Raw genomic sequence first — 22,006 nt, 5'->3', positions numbered from 1 at the left:
CCTGAGGTAATAAAAATCTGAAGATGGCACTCATAGTGATTTGAGTTGCGCACCCCTGCTTTAAAGTGTAGAACTGCATGCATGAGGAAAAGGATGTTTATGCACGGTGGAGAGAGGAACAGAATGTCTGCCTCCCCAGGGAGAAGCAGCCCCCTGAGGTTTGGTTAAGTACAAAGGAGGAGGGAGGGAGAAAGAAGCAAGCTGAGGGGAGAGAAATGTAGAGGGTGCCTTGCCTCTGAAAGCTGCTCTGCTAGCTGCAGAAATAAGAGATGTTGATACAAAAACAGAAGCAAAGGCAGCATGCAGAGCTGATCTCCCCTGGAAAGCATTGCTGTATAATTGTAATGCAAAAATGGAGGAAACAACTGAAGGAAAGGGCAATAAATAAGTACAACTGTATTCATTTTCCTACAGACAAATGTGGGGCAGGGGATAGGCATTGAAAATCCATTACATTCCAAAAGTTAGGTAAAGAAAAATAACAGTAGCTGAGTGCCTGGTTTAGGTAACACAGAGAGTTAATTGGCTTTGCACTGTGTTCTCCACAAGTGGATTGGAAAAATGGGTAGAAGACAACAAATCCTTTCTTGTTTTTCAAGCCAGTGTAGCACCTATGAGCAAACATGAACTCATAGAAGTGGCCTTCTATGTAGGTAGGATGCTTTAATGTATTTCTTTTTCCTCTTGTTTTTAATATATTTATAAGGGGTTTATTGTATTTTTGTTTGGTTGCCCTGGGCAAGATAAAGTGAGTAGTATAATAATAATGGCTTTCCCTGTCATTCTCTGTTTTGGAGGAAGAGTCACAGCTGGATAGGGAAGGGTTAACTAGTATGTCTCCAGCTGTGGCCCAAACACACAACACACACACACACTTAAAATGTTCCCCTTGAGTGAGTTAGGCTTAAGAAAAGCACACATTGATTGGGTGGATCTCTGTGGGTATTGGAGAAAACCTCTTTTTTTAAAAGCCTAATATTTATAGGGATGTGATCTTTTTGAAAATTGCAGCTGGGGCATTAAAATCAACTCTTGCACTCTGAGAAAGATTATTATTCATTCAATTTATATCCTACCCTCCCTCCTAAGGAACCCCAGCGAAGTGCCCCTTCCCCCACCCCCAAAAGATAGTGTTGGAAAAACCCACACGCAGGAGTGTGTGCATGTGTGTGGTTGTGATGCCTTGTGTGCATATGTGTGTTTGCCACGTGTGCATGATTGTGGCACATGTAGCAGTGTGTGTGTGTGTGTTTGTGGTGCCATGTCCAAGACAGTTTTTCTCGTGTGCAGAGGTGCCCACACACACACATCCTGCTTTAGATGTTTTTGCGCTGCAACAGAACCAATATTGCCTAAACTTGATGGTCCCTAAAATCATTCAGGTTTTTAAATTTTTGGACAAAAATAAGTGCATAGATGTGCTACTCTATACTGGAAACAGTGCAGTTGCGGTTGGCAGAGTTTCATCATATTTCCCATATATATATGCCATTTTTGAGATTCCGGGGTGCTTCACATACCTTATCTCTGTGATCTTTACAATCCACGGTAACCTCTGCTTCTTTTTGTGTGGCCATCATGACTATGTTCTGCCTGCACTGTTGGATGCCTCTGAATGCCACTTTCTGGGATGCATAAGTGAGAGATTGTTGTTTTCAAGTCCTACTTTCAGGCTTCCCATGGGCATCTGGTTTGCCATTGTGAGAATATTGGACTAGTTGGGCCACCATCCTGATCCAGCAGAGCTCTTCTTATCTTTTTTCTTCTTCTCATCTCTTATTCTTGTTGAGTTCAGCAGCAATAGCACACAATCAAGGCTTTCACACTAAAAAACCAACAACATATAGTCTTCATCAAGATGCTCCTTTTCATTCCATATTTATAGAATAACCATACTGGGAGGATTTTGCGTTATTTCTAGAGCCATACAATTATGTGTATTTTTTCAAACAAACAAAAATGTACAAAATCATTGCCTTAGTTTTCTTAACACTCGTGTAGACATTTCAGGTGGGTTTTTTTAAAGGAAAAAAGCATTAATATTCACCTTCCATCGCTATCACATTTCAGCAACTCCTAAATTGCTGAACAGAATAGCTGTTTGCTACATTATTACAATGTTTGAAGTTCATGCAGTCATTCCTGTAACTCCTGTAAATCCCCTTTTCATTAGATGCAGCATGTAGCAAATGCCCACAGAGCTACCATTCTGAAATGTATATATGCCTTTGTCTATAATGAATATGAAAAGCACTTCTTTTGTTAGTAGTTTCTTTCTGTCAGGTTAAATTTCAGAGGAAACAGAACAGAGGCATACTGTTCATTGGATCAGTTTGAAAACAATTCATTGATCTGTATACTGAAATTATCAGTAGTGAGGTTTGTACCCAAGATGATTGTATGGTTAGAATAATCAGTGTCAAGCCCTTTTAAAACAATAAATGAAATTCAGAGAATATTGTGAGGAACAGCACATATTGATCTGAACTGGATTAGTTTTCTGCCACTCCTAGTATTATGCTGCTGCAGTTTTGCTTATCTTGTCCTTAGAGTAGTTTATATATTTTGTCATAGCAAACATTTTGGAGTACTAAAAGACACCTCTTTCCAGTGCAGAATGGATGCATGAACCATGAGTGTAATGGGTATGAATTACTCGTGCGTAAACTGGTGCCTTTCTCGGTTAATTTTGCCTGTCAAACCTTTCTGACTGCACAGCCCCTTCTCATCATGACTGCCTCAGTCACTGGCAGAATCCGTCAGTGGGCGTTTCTTGAACCTCTTCCAACATAAAAGTTGTTTGACACCCAGTCTCCTCCTCCTCTCACTGCGCGGGAGTCTTCTGCGCAGGGAAGGCGTGGGTAGCGGAGGACCTGGGCTCTCCTCACTGATGTCCAGTGAAGAGTCCTGGAGCCTTCTCTCCAATTCCCCCGTCTGCCCCCCTTTATCCCTGGTGTTGCGCTGATTGGCTTCCCCCTCTACTGAGCTGTTTCTCCCCCTGCTGCTGGGTCCTTCGTCAGCATCATCTGGGAGCCTCCCCTTCGCCTCTCACTCCGATGTCAGTTCCCTGACAATGAGGATTACCCTTCTCAGAGTTTCCAGATTAGAACTGAGAAAGGAAAGATGAGGCAGTTGCAATCTTTATGAGGCCCAAGAGAGATTCCTAGTGTTGCTTAAATTGTGGGCAAGGCTCTTACAGGTTTCTTGGACAAGAGAACCTGGGACTCCCATCTTAAAGTGGGGATATAAATATAATGGTTGTTCTTTGAAGTATCCCCAAGTAGGGATGTACAAAGGTACCTCAATCTCTTCATTCACACTTCGATCCAGTATTTTCTATTATTGGTTTATTTTACACAAGTCTTCTGTTACATCATTTGCTGATGTGGAAATACATTTATTTATTTATTTTACTAATATTGTAGCACACAATAGACATGCATATATCAGTCATCAGCATTTACAAACCAGTTAACTTCCCTATGGGTTCCCTTTCAAAGTTAATGAATCTAATCCTAACCGTATCTACTCAGACATACATCCCATTGAATTGAAGTGGGCTTACTCCAGAACGAGGCAAGCTAGGATGGAAGGCTTGTGTCCTTGATTCAGCAGAAATTTATTCCTGTTTCATTTCCCTCGCTCAGATATCAGGGAAGGACAGTTTTGCATCCTGTTGATATTTTTTGCTCTTTTGTGTTTTGGCTTGTGTGAATTACTGTGGGCATAATAAATATTTTACAGGCATGTTCCTTCGGTCATTGTAATGCCACTTATAAAAGTGTTTGTAAGGCAACAATTTATTTCATAAATGAGTGTTTTATGCAGAAGACAGTTGTGTGTATGCATTTGCTGTAACAATGCTCAAGCTAGTCTATGTTTTAAATCTTTGTAGTAAACAGGGTTTTGTGTTTGACAGCTAGAAATCCTCAGATTTTAACTGAGGAGCACAGATAAAATCAACAGGGGACAACAGGTCACTTATTTCCATGTGAAAAGAACAATCATGAATGATGCACTCTATTTTTAAAAGGTTACAATCATTCAATGATATTTACTTCTGAATAAACATGGTTAGAATTGCATCCTTAGTGTCTATAGACTGCCTCTAGAAACAAACAACTTTGTTGCATATAAAATTAGCAAACACTTCAGGAAAAAGAAAAGCAGTGAGGCCCCTGTTGGGACAGCACCATTTATACATCAATGAATATTTAAATAACATAAATTACAAGGCAATTTACATATCTCTTTACAATACTGCATTTAAAATAAAAACACCTTTCATCATATTAAAAAAACTGAGGTGAAAAACCTTCATTATAAGAGTCCATGTGATGATGGGGGTTGGGGGTTGAATGGGTGAGTACAAGGAAATCTGCTTTATAGGCCAAAAGATTCCTCTGACATCTCTATCTCAGAGAATCCAAAGATGAACATAGCAAAACGTTGAACAGTAACAAACCACTCGACTCCCAGACCTGTTAGTCAACTGTATAAAGGACATAAAATGTATGTACCCTGTAGAAGGGGTGGCTAACTTTTTACCCTCCACATATTGTTGGACTATAACAGGCATAGGCAAACTTAGCCCTCCAGATGTTTTGGGACTACAATTCCCATCATCCCTGACCACTGATTATTGGCCACCCTGGTCAGACGTTGGAGTCCACGACGTATTGAGGGCCAAAAGCCTGCTCTTTGGACCCAAAAAAAAAGGATAAAGAAAAAATGGTTGGAAAATAGTATCAAGAAGAAAAAGATGCACCTCTCATTAATGGTTCAGAATGCACTTAACCCCTTTCAGGCTGGCTTAAGCACTGAAAAAGGTCGGTATTTCATGAACATGAAATCCAGAATATAGGCATTGTTTTAGCCTCTCCCCTCCCCCATGTGAATCCTCCTGACTCTTGAGTTTGTCCCCTGAAACCCTTTTCTTTGTTCCTCTTCTCATCTGAAGTACGGCAAGTCAGCACAAGGGTCTTTTATGTGGTAGTCTCATGTCAAAGGAATGCCCTGCTGGAGGAAATCTTGCCTTCCAATAAACAGCTAAAACCTACTTTTTTCAACAAGTTTTTCAGCTGCTACTTTTTCAATAATGCTGTTTTTCTGTTGACTTGATTTTTACGGTTTTGGTTTAATTTACAGTTTAATTTACAGTTCTTTTGAGTTTGTTATACTGTTTTAATTTTCCACTGCATTGTTGTTGTTGTTTTTTGCTTTGAACCCTCTTTAAGAAGAGCATAGATGTGCATTTAGATATGTATCAGTCCAGAGGCCTATTTCTGTGGATAGATCTCACCTGCTAGATTCAGGACAATTTTGAACTATGTTTTCTATGTCTCTGATACAGTGCGTATTTGTGCAGCTACATTGCTTAAGCTATCTTGCAACAGTTTTGTCAGTTTCTATATAATGCCTGTGGCTTAACTGCAGGCCTGGTTTTTGTTTGTTTTATCATCCTGTGGTAAACCTGTCAGCTCCATACCCTGATTGCAAAGCTTACTATATTTCTTGAGGAATACTAGATACACTGCTACCTGCTATGTTATGTCATCTTGTATGCATCAATGAAATATTCTACTGCAACTCATCGTGGACATATTTTGTGTGAGAGAGAATTTATGAGCCTTCTATGAAGAGGTGAAACTAACTCCTATATAATGCTAACAGTTTTATTTGGAAAATACCATTGGAATTTCCCCAAAGCCATTTAAAACTCAAATCCTATCATAAATACACATTAGTAGTGTTATGGGCACAATGCTGGTAAGAGCTGCTTCTTTGTTGCTACAGTTTTCCTTAGGAATTTTGCACTTAAAAATACCTGGGTTTTAGGACCTATGGGTTTTTTTACCATTGGGCTTCTCTCTCTGTCTCTGTCGATCTGGAATGAACATGTCAATTAGTCACAGAAGATGTTTCTATTGTATTCCATTACCAGGATTTTGGAACGCTATATTCAAGACCAGATTCCTGGTGCAAGGGTTGTGGTAGAATCCATTGGTGCTCGCAGATATGGAGATGGCTATTCAGAAGAAGACTATTCAAAATCTGATCTTATGGTCTACGCAATTGACCCACAAACAAACCGTGCTATAATGAGGAACGAGCTTTTCAAGTATGTATTCCATCATGTCATTATATCATTATCTCTGTGGTCAGCACTGTGAATATGTAGTTGGCAGAATGGTTATTTTAGTTACTGACTTGATCACATTGCTTAGCAAAATTAATACCCCTCTCTCCTTTTGCACCACACTGTGATTTCATGCACACCATTATGTGCCTATAAGCTGTTGATATATGTATATAATACTTATAGCCATGTTGCACATAAGGCTCATTGGAAAGTTTTGAGTACCCATGTAATGCTGCTGTCTCATACAACACATTAGGATTTGAAACTAGATTTATCTTGACTCAGTGTCATTTCAAGGTTGCCCTTCCAGTGCAGATGTAGAAATATATATTTCCCATTTGCTACCTAGCTTTTGGGCAGGGGAAAGAAGCATATATCTAGTTTTCCCCACCAGAAACAGAAAGGTTGCTCTGTTTGGGTTTTTTTCCAGATGGACTAGATGTCAGGGCTCAGAATGAGGAAGAACATAGGCTTAGCATTATTGAGGCTTCATGGGATTACAATGCACAAAGGAGACTGAGTCATGCTTCCTGAACCTATCCTCTCTCATGTCCTCACCACTCAATCTGCACACCTCTGACCTTATAAAGATAACTTCTGCAGCAGGAAGCCTACCATAAGGAGATTGGCTCCATATGTGATTTAGAATCCTGGACAATATAAACCATGAGACTATAAGGGCACAACAGAAAGGGAGACACAGAAACTGCAACAGCACTCTCTCCTTTTTCGTAGCTATAATCTCATGGGAGAGGACACTCAAACAGGACTCTGAAGGCAAACTGAACCTGTATCACTGGTAGAAGCTCTCATGACAGAATTCTCTTCCATATAAAGCATTCTCTGTAACTAGAAAACCAGATGTCAGGGAGAAAAACTTAGCCTGGCCAGTGGGAAAGCCATTTTTTCTCCTTAATAATGCTCTAAATGAAGTACAATATTTTACTAATAAACACATTTCTGTCTGCAGTTTTGATCAACGTATACATTTTTTCCTAATATAATGCAGTTTGTATGCTATTTTCACTAATATATACTCATTTATTCACCTTTCTTCGAATATTTGCATTTTTGTAAACATTGGTTGGCGAACTGCATTGCGAAGGACAGAATGAATTTTGTTCTCGATTTGCATACCATTTTTGAAAGTGTAAAATTGGCTTCAAATACGAACTGAATTGAATTTCTCTCCTCTCCATCCCACGAAGATTCCTATTCACAAACTTTGTCTGGGATCTTCAGCAGTTGTATGAATGACACAGTCAGCAAGCTAAGGACAATTTCTGCAATGAGTGTGCATGTGTTGGTTCAATCATTTGTGAAGCCTGCTATTTTTCATCTCTATTCCCAAACCTATTTCATCTGTTGCCTTGTATTTGTGGAAAGTGGGAGATCATTATTCTTTCTCCAAACCCCCTCTGGTGCCTGCTGCTGCTTTGCATATATTTTATTGTACCTCTTCTCCCCGAAGGAGAGTCAGGTCACAGTGCTCCATGATGGAATGAGGCAATCTGTCAGTCATATGTCCATGAAGCAAATACCTATGGGCTGCCTTATGAATTGTGATTCGTTAGAGGAATCTTATTCTCCTGAGTCCCAAATCTTGTGTGGATAAATTATAGCGCAAGTGAGATAGAAAAGCATGTGGCTGTTAAGAAGAGGTATAGTGAATAGGCTCATCATAGGTGTTGTGAGTTAGAAATAGCCACAGAAAAAGAGAGGGGAAAATTAATTTATAGACTAATACTATTTTAAAAGGTAAAGGTACCCCTGCCCATACGGGCCAGTCGTGTCCGACTCTAGGGTTGCGTGCTCATCTCGCTCTATAGGCCGTGAGCCGGTGCCGTCCGAAGACACTTCCGGGTCACGTGGCCAGCGTGACGAAGCTGCAGCTGGAGAGCCAGCACCAGCGCAGCACAAGGAAACGGTGTTTACCTTCCCACTATAAAACGGTACCTATTTATCTACTTGCACTTAAGAGTGCTTTCGAACTGCTAGGTGGGCAGGAGCTGGGACCGAACGACGGGAGCTCACCCCGCCGCGGGGATTCGTACCACCGACCATACGATCAGCAAGTCCTAGGCACTGAGGTTTTACCAACAACGCCACCCACTTCCCTTTAATATTATATTAACAGGTAGCAAATATACAGCCTGACAGTGGTAAAGGTTTGAACATACAGAACAAAACAAGAAAACATGAGATTTATTCTGTACAGTGGTGCCTCGCAAGACGAAATTAATCCGTTCCGCGAGTCTCTTCGTCTTGCGGTTTTTTTGTCTTGCGAAGCACGGCTATTAGCGGCTTAGCGGCTTAGCGACTATTAACGGCTTAGCGGCTTTAAGAAAAAGGAAACAAACTCACAAGAACTCGCAAGACGTTTCGTCTTGCGAAGCAAGCCCATAGGGAAATTCGTCTTGCGGAACGACTCAAAAAACGGAAAACTCTTTCGTCTAGTGAGTTTTTCGTCTTGCGAGCCATTCGTCTTGCGAGGTACCACTGTAGTTTCAAACCTCTTGATTGGTTCCCCCTTTCACATGCAGATACACATACACACTCAAAAAAGAAGGGCTGGATTCAGTCATCAGTTGCATTCACATAGCTATCACTTAAGACAAGATGGTTATTTGCACTCATGGTGAGATGTCTTAATCTGCATTTTCTCAGTGCTGTGTTTGTATGCAGGAATAGTAGGTAAAGGTAAAGGTACCCCTGCCCGTTCGGGCCAGTCTTGCCAGACTCTAGGGTTGTGCGCTCATCTCACTCTATAGGCTGGGAGCCAGCGCTGTCCACAGACACTTCCGGGTCACGTGGCCAGCATGACAAGCTGCATCTGGCGAGCCAGCGCAGCACACGGAACGCCGTTTACCTTCCCGCTGGTAAGCGGTCCCTATTTATCTACTTGCACCTGGAGGTGCTTTCGAACTGCTAGGTTGGCAGGCGCTGGGACCGAACGACGGAAGCGCACCCCGCCGCGGGGATTCGAACCGCCGACCATGCGATCGGCAAGTCCTAGGAGCTGAGGTTTTACCCACAATAATATCCCTGTGCAAATTTGTAGTATTTCAGTCTCTAGTCATTCTTTTATACTTCTATGTCCTCTTTTTATGTCCTAAAAGTCATAGTTAATCATGCACTCAACAAGATATTTTATTAGAATCGCTCTTTGGTTTCAATTTATTCAATGGAATGAAGACAATTTCTGAAATACGTGGTTTCAATTATCCTGTGAAGCTTGCCTAGAGATCTGCTAGTTTACAGATCTCACTGCCTTTCTAGTAAGCTATGTAACAAAGAGCCTCAAAATGGGTGTTTTGTTTTGTTTTACGATAGTAGAATATATTTCTTAGGCTTAAGCCCAGGAGCCAGGCTGGTACTCTTCCCTGACTCAAGGCATTTTCCTTGACACATACACAAAGCCCACTCACATCATGCTTCTGTAGATGGGTCAGTCAGCTGATAGTCCTTTAGATCGGCTACCTACATGGCTGCAGAACAGTCTCCTGATTAATTCTTCCTCTCATAATATGGAGCAAGGAAAAGACCCTTAGTTTTTGTTTCATTTTTTGTAGTTTCTAGCGTGTTGTTTCTGGCATGTTAGTTTGATAACTACTCTGCAAGGATGATCCACAAGATCACAACCACCACACAATTTCTGGTGCTCCAGAAAGCTTCACCAGTGCAGCTGCTCCTGTCACAATCTATACCTGGAAGTGGAAACACCTTTGTCACACACATTACGCAGTTGTTCTTTTAAGCTTCATATGCACAAATTGCATAAATCACTGGTGATACTTCAGCAGTTGGACCAACTCTTTTTTTAACACCTACCGTCACTGGCTGGCAACTCTACTTTCCTTTCGGACTACGAGAGGCTATTCCATATGACTTCTGTCAGTCTTCTGTGACTTCCTCTTCGTAGCTGCATAACTAGAACTGAACAACTAAGAATAAACAAGCCAGGAACTAATAAACTGACTATACAGCTACATCTTCTTCTTATTGTGAATCAGAACACCCAAAGAGCTGCAGCACCCAATAGCCTAGATGTTTTACTCTCAAGTAAATGTACACAGAATCACAGCACATATTAAAAAAGAACTGTTTCTGTACCATCAGCACTAACAGCAGCCTCAACTTTGTGTAATTTTTAGAGATTTAGCATCTTGTGTTAATTGGTTGTTCTCTCCAACCTTCTACCCCCCTCCCCCAAGGCAGGTCTGAGGAATCATCTTGTATCATTTTTCCTTCATTTAATATACAGACTTTGTACTAAAGAAGGTTAACATGAAAAAAAAAGTTAAGAAAGTGTGTGGTTTCTTGTTTTGAACAGCTACCGATTAACGTTGGCTTAGAAGCAACCTAATTAAACAATTTTCTTATGCTTGCACAGTCAGCCTTTCCCCCCTCTCTTCAAAAGCTTTATAAAATTTAAATCAGCAAAATCCTAGGGAATACTACCTTGGCTTTGGGGTAGAGGTGAATGAGTGTCAGCTTAGCAAAGTAAAGGGGGGAAATGAAGTGAGAGTTTCAATCTGAAGCATTAACATGTTTTAGCTTGTGGCTGGGAACCTCCAGAGGTTTGGTTCAGATAAGCTCAGATTCTTATCCTAATCTCCAAAGCTACTCCAACTGGTACTTTCCATCACCTAATCCTGCTGTAAGAAGCTTTGAAGGGGATTCTGTGACCTTTCTTACCCAGCAGATCCTGCAGGGGGATCTTAGAGGTGGCTTTCATTGTCCTTTGGAAGAGTAAGCTGGGTTCTTCAGACACCTGTTTTATCTTCTTTCCATGCCTCATGACCTGATTCAAGGAATGTCCTTCAGGGAATGGAGAACAGCAGAAAGAATGTGATTTGGGGGAGAGAAAATGGAGAGAGGTAAATAAAGGACACAAGCCCTGTGTTGTATCTCTCTCCTCCCTTCATGGGTTCTTATATCCTCCCATATTTCCTGGTTCTCAGCAAAGCATAGTTTATGCAACCCACTTTTGTCTGCAGACCAGAACTGGAGATCACAATTTTTAAAAAATCTTGACTATGCAAACAATAGTTTGCCCACTGTGGACAAAATGTGGCTGTATGACAGTAAAGAGAAACTTAGATGTGACTATGCAGATGTCCTGTTCCTACCAAGAGAGGAGTGAAGGGGCTCAGTTTCATAATCTACTTGGGGCAGGACAGCTTTCCAGCAAGACCAAAAAAAACCCAATGCTTATGGCAACATTTCTGAAAAAAGCAAGACAGCTGTCTAGTCACATCAGGAGACTTGAGCTGGTCTGTTGTAGCAGTCAGGCAGCAAGTTTTAAATAGCCATAGTCAATATATTTGCATTTTTTAACAAACATATATGTGCTTAAAGCAGTTCCATAATCCAGAGAACATATTCATGTTTCTTCTTCTTCCCAAACTGGGTTTAGGGATGGGACTCCTCAGGCTGCCAGGTATACACTGTGTCTTCTGATCTGAACATTAGTTCATAAAGTTGGCTATGGTTCCCTATTTCAGTATATCAACAGTCTATAGTCACTGGATATTAGGTGATTGTTTCACTTCTCATTAATTGAAGTGCTCACACAGAATGAACCTGCATAATTTTATCTGGTATTCTTGGCTGCAACTCCACATACTTGGAAGGAAGTTCCATTGATTTCAGTGACATTTTCTTCCAGTTAAGTGTGCAAAGTCTTGTGATCAATTATATAATTGCAGTTTTGAACTGAGTGCTGACTTGAGAGTGTCCTGAAGATGCATATGAAGTTATTTGCCAAAGTAACTCCAGTTGTGTGCTACATTGCAATTCCATTACTAGTACCAGGAAAAGGTCACTGTTAGGTACCAAATATTAGGTGCCTGCATTATCTTCTACAAACACGAGAGAGAGAGAAAATTTCTCAAGCAAACTGTCTTCGTAAAAATATGTGACATTAAAAAATAAAAAAGGTCCCCTGTCTCATTTTGTACAGTATGCCAGATTTCATCTGGAGTGGAATATGCACAGTTGAGCTATAAAAACCTTAAAATAGAGGTTTGTACAGAAATTGCTTACAGAATTTTTAGGAGAGGCAGTGTTACATCTCCCAAAAGTATACTGCCAGCCAAGCAAAATTCCTTCATGTTCTTCATCAGTACAAATGACATCTAGCATACACGAGCATCATCTAGTGTGCAGTGAGAGGCTTTCTTCTTGCATTACACTTGAATGTACAGCTAGTCTAATGGGGTTGTATTCAACTAAGTCCTACACAGAGTTCACCCACTGAAATAAATGAACCTAAGTTAGTTATGTCCATTAACTTCAATGGGCCCATGGTATAGTTCAGAAAGAACGTTGGGAACACTGAGTCTCCTGATGTTCTGCCCATTTGCAGAACAGCATCTACACCTTGCAATGCATTCTTGTTTTTAAGTGGTCTTTTGGGCTCTCATTATTATGATCATGTTTGCATTGCATCGGTGTTGTTTGATCCCCTTTGGTTCTTTTCGGGGGTCATCGTGTCTTGGCTCCATTTTACTCCTCCCCCTTTGCCCCTGATGCTGTTCAGCCCAATTAACAATGACAATGTAGGTTTGTTGTGATGCTATGTCTGATGCTGTCATTGCAAATGTCACCCCTCTAAAGAGCAATCTGGTGGGTCACTACAGCCCAAGCAGTGAGCCAAGCAAGGCATCCCACCATGGCAGTGAGATCGCATGTGGTTCAGAGAAGGCAAAGAAGGAAGAGGAAACTGTCATCCGCATGCACAAAAATCATTATCACGAAACAAAAGGGCACTGGGGGGAAATCAGAATGTTCATATCCCCCCCCATAAATACTTTTCTGTTTTCTTCCCAATAATCATTTATCTGTGTCTAATATGCTAATATTGGAGTAAATATTAAATAATGTCCAGTGCAGCCCTAAATAGGAATACAATAGCCGTCTCAAGCATGGTGCCCTTGAGATGTTTTGGACTAAAACTCCCACTACAAAACATCTGGAGGAGGCATCACATTTGAAGAAGAGACATGACAGCTTGATCTTGCCTGTTTTACTTGCTATTTTATTTTATTTTAATCTTCAAGATTTCTGGATGGCAAACTCCTGGATATCAATAAAGAATTCCAGCCGTACCTTGGGCAAGGAGGACGTATTTTGGAGATCCGCACTCCAGATGTGGTGGCCAATGTCAAGAAGCAGGCCCAAGCCGTAGGCTACACAGAAGGGGCCTTGCTGGCTCTGGCTGTCATCATCATCCTTTGCTGCATGCCTGCTATTTTAATAGTTATGGTCAGCTACAAACAGTAAGTATGCCAGCATTCTGTATACATCAAAGATGAAAGACTGAGCTGTGCTTGGTGGCAGGTTTCATACTTTTGATCACATTTCCAGCATACACATTTGAGGAGCCCTTCCTATTTAGGCTCCAGGTTCCACTGTCTCTCTTCCTCACCAAGAGCATTTACAGAAAAACTCAAGGCTCTACCCTCCTTGAAACCGAGGCTCACCATTTGGGGGCAAGGCCCAGGACTAAAAGGTAGAAGATACACATTGCAAATAAGGTTCCAGGTTTGTTCCCAAGACTTTAGAAGAACTAACAATTCAGCCAAATGAACTATGGGTTTCTATTCAGCATACATCAGCTGCCTTGTAGGTACCAAACCTTCTCCTTTTCTTCTCACACAACCTGATCACCCTTTCATCATGTTCTGAAAAAGGCCTCTCCCTTTCTGGTATGCTTCAAGGGATCATTAGTGCAGCAATCCAGTTTTTTTCCAGGGGCTGCAACATAGATTTTTTGCACCCCCTCCATCTTTCAGATTACTTCCTTCCTGTGAGTTCTAAACTACTCTGTGTGATCCCTCCGAAGGAAGTGCAGGAGGTTAAAATGGGCCATTTCAGTGGTGGTTCCCTGCTTGTAGAATGCTCCTATGCCCTTTTAAAATGTGGGGGGGGGGGTTTGGGGGAGAGGTTATTGGGTTGTTTTTATTCTGATTATATATTTTGTGGTTTTATATTTTGATTTTGTTCTGTGAACTGCCCCGAGACCTCCGGGTATAGAGTGCAGTATGAATTCAATAAATAATAATAACAATAATAATTTTAGACACCAGGCAAAAAATGTTTCCTTTTACCCAGGCTTTTGGCCCCTAATTTGGAATGTTTTAGGTGTTTGTTGATGTTAGTATTGTGGCTACTGTTATTTATTAAATCTATGTACCACCCTTCAACAGAGGACCATTGGAAGGTTTACAATATGAAAACACAAGGATACATACCATAGTAACAACCAAAAGCAATAACCCTCCCCCACCACTAGCACATTTAAAAGGCCATAGATAATTTAATTAGCCAAAGGCCTGGGGGGAAGGATGTTAGGGATCCAGACATGCTTCCCTGGAAAAAGCATTCCACAACCAGGGAGCCACCGTGGAAAAGGCCCATTTTTGTATTGCCGCCCTCCAGATCTCTTTTAATGGAGTAGGATGTGTTCAACCTGCTTTTTGCATGTGTGGATTCTTAAGTTTTTGATTTATTTTGGCTTTTATACCTGGCTTTAATGTTTGTATTTTGAACTATTTTGTTGTATTACAAAGTCTGTCAGTTGCTTCATGCCTCTTTTGTGAAAGAGCAACTAATAAGATTTAGTAAGATTAATAAGGATAAGAATAAGAATACCTTGATGGTTTTTAAAGCCATATTCAATAGTACTCCTGTGTACCTGTCACCTGTGATCTGTACTAAAATAATAAGGAAATATGTGTATTATCCTCTTCTCCTAAGGTTTTGCTATGCCTTAATCACCAAATATCAAAGCTAGCAAAATAACTATTCAAGTTAATGCAAGAATTAAAGCCAAATGAACATAACTGTCATCATTGGTGCACATAAAATGGAAACATTAAGAATTGGTTTATATTAAAATTGTGTGTGTGTGTCATAGCTACATTTTTCAATACTTTCCAGGCCACTGATCAGCTTAATATTCAATGAATTAATTTTTGCAGATTGTAAAAAAGCACAGTAAAGTTAAATGAATTTTACACTACTTGTTTTCCAGGGTGAAATAACAGTGTTGCAGCACTGCTCAGTGCCTCCTTGTATAGTTTGCAAATAACCCCAAAAATTATTGCTGCTCATTTCTATTAGGTGGCACCTCTGAAATTTTGGTATCCTGTACTGAAGAATAAATCAATGGTGAACCACAAATTATGAATTAATAAAAGTAGAGTGGCACATTTTAAATGGCCCTCAAACTGGAGAACAGACTTGCTATTATTTTTAATTTCCTTTATATTATATCTATAATTTGAATTCAGAAAGTAATTGTAAGACTTATTTTTTCATCTCCTAACATTTGAAAGCAACAACTCTAGTTGGAATTGCTGTTTTAATCACTGGGGTTTTTTGTTTTTGTTTTTTTTAAAAAAAAACCAAACAATACCAAACAATCAAAACATTCCAAATACCACATTGAGAGAGACAAAATACATAAGTGACCCACACGCCCCCATTACACACTGGAAATAATATATCTATAAATGCCAAACATATAGGATTGATTACAGCAACAGATTTGTGAAGTTAACCACAGCCATCTTTAAATCTTAGAGATGATCAGTGACATGATGGCTAAATGAAGAAAATCCAGAATATCAATATAAAGTTCAGAATAATATAACTCTACAAAACAAAAAGTGAAAGTGTTTTAGGTTCTTCTTGTGAGGAATTAATGATAGAAATTAAGATAGACCAGCTATAAAATGTATCACTGATAATGTTGACTCTAACTACTCTGCAGTGTTGTGCTAGTTTGTTTACAGGCACTGTCTTCCAAACCTATCATGCCAGTTTTTCATAGTTAACAAGTGACCACTTCTCCATAAGACTGCAATCTCCATCTGGGATGCTTTCAGGAAATTTATTATTAGCGACTTAAACAAAACATTGGCTTTTGTAGACTGTCTTTAGCCAGTGAAATTCTTCATGCAAATCACATTATTACAATGATTTTAAAAAAAAAATCCCGTAAGTAATAAATTGACAACTGCAAAGCATGACCCATTCACTGCTGGAAATTCCATAGGGCCACTTGAAGACCTTTGCATGCCTTCTTAGCCCTAAGCCCAGTGCACCAGTAAACTATTTGCTTGCACACCACAATAAATTGAACTATGGCTTCATAGGACTACATGAACATAGAGGCTCCCAGAGAGGAGCTTGCAGCCACTTTGCTCTTCCACAATCCTTAGCTGAGTGTGTCATGGCAGTAAAGCCAAGGTTTTACTTAGTGTGTCATCTAAATCTACAGTTGGGGTTAAGCTCTTTCTTCCTTAACCACGAACAGTGGCCAATTTACATGTGATTGTTTTAAAGGAGAAAAGCTTGCTGTTTTATTTTAAAGAGAGGACATTTATATGACACACCAGCTGCTGTCTCAGAAGATACCGTACTTTAACTCCTATATGAGAATGGTGGTTCTTCTCTTAAGATGGTGTTTTGTTATATGTGGTTTTCCTGGGTATAGTAAAATGCTTAATTTAATTTGCATTGCCTGATCAGTGGTGCCTGTTTAGTTTATTAATTGATTCCTTAAGACTGTAGTACTATACGCATTTACTTGGGAGTAAATCCCATTGAAATCAACAGGGTCTACTTCGGAGCAGACCTTTATATGATTGCACTGTTTATTTTGTTTGGTTTTTTTTTTAATTTTTATTCAGATTTCACACAAAAAATTTAACAAACACAGCAACACAAACAAACACAAAACTAAACAAAAACATGTATAATTTCAAATCCTTATTTTCGTATAACTTATTTCCCAGACTCCCCCATACCTCCCCTTACTGCATTCTAATTTCAAACTTTTTTTCAGCAAATTCTTACTCTCAGATTTCTCAGATTTATAACCTCCTTTCTTCTTTTTAGTCTTAATCTTTACAGCTGTAAACCCCTTAATTTATAAAACCAGCGCCATTCTAGTACTCATTAATTTTACAGTATTTCTTAAGATAGTTCTTAAATTTTTTCCAATCTTCTTCCACCACCTCTTTTCCCTGGTCTCGGATTCTGCTGGTCATTTCTGCCATATATGATTGCACTGTTAACTGACTAACCCATTAATGTTTTAGCCCTAATGTGATTTGTATAGTTAAATTTAATGCCTTATGAAGTTTATTAGATTTCACAATGTGAATTATTTTTACTAAGTGAAACTCACAACTTTTGTTCTCTGTTTTATCACTCTGCATAACAAAACAGATTTAAAGAGTAAGTATTTATTTTTGGCCTTGTTTCAAATGCATTACATAGGATAAATAAATATCACTGGGGATTGTGGCCTGGGGAGAGGGAGGGTGGCCGAGGAAAAATCCCAAGGGCCAGATGGAAAGAACTTGAGGGATACATTCTGCCCCCAGATTTTCCACCCCTTGGCTATTGCATGTTGAAAGCAGAGATCATATTGAAATACAGGTCTCCATATGCCACTTTTAATATTGGCTGAAGTATTCCTACGGAAAGCAATAAAGTTAAACTATGAAAATGGCATATATCAGAGTATGCCTAGATTTTAAAAGAGACAGGTTAATTATATAGCCTGTATAGTGTAAGATAAGAGTTATCAAGATAGATAGATAGATAAATAGATAGATGTCGTGTTGTACTGCATGGTGTGTTTGTGTGTGTAAAGGAAGTACATTTCCTTAAAAACTGCTGAATCTTGAACATGGCTAGCAATGACAGAGGAATGAATAGTATAATCGCCTTAAGAATAAATCCTGGTGTATTTTCCTAACACAGACTAATCAATACATGGATTTTTAGGTCAGCAGTAACACACTGAGATAATCTGGTTTTATCTGCTCTGTAACACAAATGCAGCATCTTTTCTTAAATTTACTTGGAAATAAGCTCCATTGAAAACATCATTTGCTTTCATGTTTAGGTATCTCAGGTATCCATTTCCAAGAGTGAGAGGTGATATTTAAAACTCTTTCAGAACTCTCACTAAAGGATATTTTATCATAACTTGAGTTGCATACAGTATGTCAGAAGCAAATAAAAAAAATTCAGGAGCCAGATTTTATTCTGCCATGTGGTGCATTCAAATTCTCTTCTTAGTATTGTCACCAATCACGAGGTGAAAAACTGCAACAAATATCCCTTTGGGGGCTGTCGCGGCTGATGTGTTCTTGGTGGGAGACCATGTGTGACACTCTCCATTTCCTTTCCATGTGACTCACCAAAGGAGACAAGCAGAATGTGCAAAGACGGCTCGAATCCAGATGGCCTTACCAGCTGGCAAACCAGCAAGCACTCCTGCCCATAATCTCTATGAAGAACTCGGCGACAGCACCATGTAAGTCCTCGGTGATGTTTGCGGTTTAAAATACTAGCAATTCAAAGTATAATTCTGATGCTTCAGAAATTACAGTTGACATTGCTGCGTAAATTCAAGAACAGGGAAGAATTAACAAGCCACTCATGGTGGCTTAAACATCAAGGTTATGATCTATGATGGGGAAATGTTTTAAGCCTGGGGGCCACATTCCAACATGATCAACCTTCCAGACAGCCAAATACCAGTGGTGGGCAGAGCCAAAGGCAAAAATAGCCAAACCAACAGATGTAACCCTTACCTTTGTACAGTGCTTTTTGTTTCTAGAAAAATAGGTGCCAGTACTCACCATGACGTGGTTACTGTAAATGCCACACTTTTTAACAACAACAACAACAACAACAACAACAACAACGTGATACTGTGTACCTTCGAGTTTCCCCAAATGAAAGAAAAGGCACTGCTTTTGTACAATAGGCAACAGGCTAGCCATGTAAAAGACAGGTTTCTGTGTTCCCCACCCACACTTTTCCCCACCCAAGCAAACAAGAGATGTTATCGCAGTTTGGTAACACATCACAGAACAGGATCAATGAAAGACATGATATTATATATGAAAATGTGGTTTATAAATATTTAAACAAGAAATAAATGTGACCTGGGGAAGATCCCGAGGGTGCATAGAGATCCATGGAGGGCCACATTCAGTCCCTGAAGTTGAGGTTGCAAAATGGCTTGGTCATAGCAATGTTGGTCAATTCAGCATTGATTGTTTCTGGAACGCATTTGAGGCCCAAGGTTACTCTGATTATACTGTCTACTGTGGTAAGAGATGCTATTACATCAAACAATGCACATTTTTGCCCTTGCACATTTTTGCCCTTGTTCTTCTGGTAAGTCTTATAATCTAGTCCATGTAAACGTCTTTATGATTACCCCCCTTTTTTAACATAGGAAGAGTGTTTTCATTTGCTCGTTTGTTTAAATACAAGGCAATTATGGGAAGGATAAGTTTGCTCAGGGTTACTGGTGCCAGTTGCATCCAGGGAAAATGTATCTCAAAAAGCATCATATAATTTTCTCCAAAGCATTTTTTAAAAAAACCACTTTAACAACATGTTTGACAACAGCGTATCATTTCAGAAATAGTTTACAGCTTTTAAATGCTGGGCATGATCCAGCATTCAGTATCATCAATAGAGAGTTGGCTGTAGAAGCCTCCATGTGTGGGCATACCTGGGCAGCAAGCCATGCCTTGGCAATACTATACCTTTTTTTCATGATCCACAGCTTATTGGGTCTGGGCTACCCCTTCTGTGCAGATTATTCCTGCTTAGAGTTATGGTGAGAAGAGACAAGCTATGGTGGGAAGATTGCCCAGGCAGATCCTGTGCCAAGAAGGGTTGTTGCACAATTTCTAGGAGTCACCACATCCTCGGACAATTGGAATGGGGGAGATTGATAGCCCATGAGCTTTGTGGGTCCTAGCATTTCTCACTGGTCACTGTATCCCGAGTGACATGCCAGTTAATCTGACTTTCAGGTGTCAGCAAGAGTCAAGGGTTGGTTATCAAGGCCCAGGGAAGTTGCCAGCCTAGGACAGAAAGATAGAAAGTGTGGTCAGAGCCAGGTCAAGTTCTAGGGAAGGGAGCTCAGGATCTGAGGGAGCAGAGCCAGTGATGTCATCAGAGCGGAGACAAAACAAGTTAAATCTGGAGGAAGCAAAATATGTCACAGCACCAGGATTCTGTACTGCTGCTTTCACTGACACGCTACTCACACTATGAAGCTGGTTCTGACACCAGGATTTTATGGCGTAGAGTCAATCCACCATGGGGTCAGCTGTAAATGATGGAAGTGATATTCAAGCACGCTGGTATTTCAACCAGAAAATTGCATTCTTGACATACAAAACTTGGAACATCTAGATTGCCCAGGAATTAGTGCATGGGTGATGCAGGAGGTAATCTTCCATTATTTAGTATGTGGCCGGATAAGTCCATGGCCCTGTAAGGGATGTGATGCCATCCACCTGTACCACAGCATAGGAAGCTCTCTTCTTCTAATGGGTTGTGATTGTAGCTATATACATCAGAACTTAATGACCACTCCTGCACCTCATGTAGAAGTTCTGGATAGTGCTCAACAAAAAAATTAAGGAAAGTGTGTGGTCACCAGGTTTAGGGTCTGTACATTTATGAATAGCACATGTGAATAAATTAATCTGTTGTTCTTTTTCAAGAGAGTGTGTGTATGTGTTTTATTAACTTCTGCATTAAAGTGGAAATTGTACGAAAGGTTATCATCACTATACTGTCACTTGCCCAGAAAATGTCATTACTTATGACATTTCATAACATTTCAGCCTGTTTAGTCCTTAAAAATTATTGAGTGCAAAATCCCAGTAATGAGGGAGGGAGAGTTTCAAGAGGGAGGGCAAGGTTGTCACAGGGCGTGAGGAACGTGGTATGCATGTACAGAAGTTCTAATGTCCAGATATAGATCGGATAGAGCTCAAAATCCAAAGAGTCCAAAATGCAGCCCAGCACTCTATGCTGCACTGGGAGCCAATTATGAAGATGGCAGTGGAATGAGGTTGTTTTTAGAAATGGGACTTACTTCAGAAAACCTGCTGTGCCCAGAGAAGTTACTGAGAGACTTTGTGGATTAAGAACGCCTTGCTTTGCTTAACTGTGTTGTATTTAAACCTCATTGGTGAAATTGTTTTTGTGCAAAACAATAACTTGTATCACTTCAGTAAGTTCTTCAACTTGAAATTGAAGTGCCAGTGCTTCTGTGATAGGTGCTCTGAAGAGGACATCTGCTTCTAATTGCTTTTCTGATTTTCCCCGTATCACTCATTCTACTTGTTTTCTCTTGTTTTCTCATTGTTGGCTTTGGATTTACTCATAATATACACAACCATATACATGAACTAACATTTCATTTCATTTCATGTCTCATTTCTTCCTTTTCCTCTGTCTTTGGACACATAGGCATCAGTAAGTAAACTCAAACCATTGCGGGTAATATTGTAGCAGATGGGGAAAGTAGTTGATTTTTGTTACTGAGAATTGCAATTATTTCCTAGTAATGTAGTAACTGGAAGACATTTATTTCTAAATCATTCAATGTACTACGTTCCAAAGGGAAGTAGGGCTAAGGAACTGAAAGCACTGTCATTGCACTGCATGTGAAGACATTTCTGGTGAGTAGATTCTATCCCCTTCAGCTTGTTGGCACCTCTAAAATTTAGAGGCTGCAACCTGAAAACGTGCATTTACTGGAAGGCTCATTAATGCCAATGGGACTGATCGCTATTGAGCAGCTTAAGCTTTGCAATCATCAAATCACCAAAGCGTAGCCTTTTCATTTCACCATGTCTGCAGTTAGGCTAAGCCAAAATGGATTTGAGTTATAGGGAGCATAGAACATAGCCTGCCAACCACAGCTCCTGAAAGGGCCTTGTTAGTGAAGTGAGTGGAGCTTGCACAGGAGTATCGCTTAATGGGTTGACTCATTTAAATACAATTTCCATTTGC

General features: G+C 40.0%; 1 protein-coding gene across 12 annotated transcripts in view; it reads left to right on the top strand.

Annotated features, from left to right (window-relative positions):
• Positions 1-22,006, top strand: part of PCDH15 (protocadherin related 15) — a 659,401-nt gene that overhangs the window by 611,624 nt on the left and 25,771 nt on the right. For all 12 annotated transcript variants that reach the window (XM_082222007.1, XM_082222006.1, XM_082222001.1 and 9 more), the window contains 3 exons: positions 5,945-6,121; positions 13,207-13,425; positions 18,375-18,485. In XM_082222007.1, the coding sequence (XP_082078133.1) occupies positions 5,945-6,121; positions 13,207-13,425; positions 18,375-18,485 (507 nt within the window). The remainder of the gene's footprint in view (positions 1-5,944; positions 6,122-13,206; positions 13,426-18,374; positions 18,486-22,006) is intronic.

This window comes from Podarcis vaucheri (assembly GCF_965113315.1).
Source record: "Podarcis vaucheri genome assembly, chromosome: 5".
In the NCBI taxonomy this organism is placed as follows: Eukaryota; Metazoa; Chordata; class Lepidosauria; order Squamata; family Lacertidae; genus Podarcis; species Podarcis vaucheri.
The sequence above is the reverse complement of the archived record's forward strand: the minus strand, read 5'-3'. Positions and strand labels throughout refer to the sequence as shown.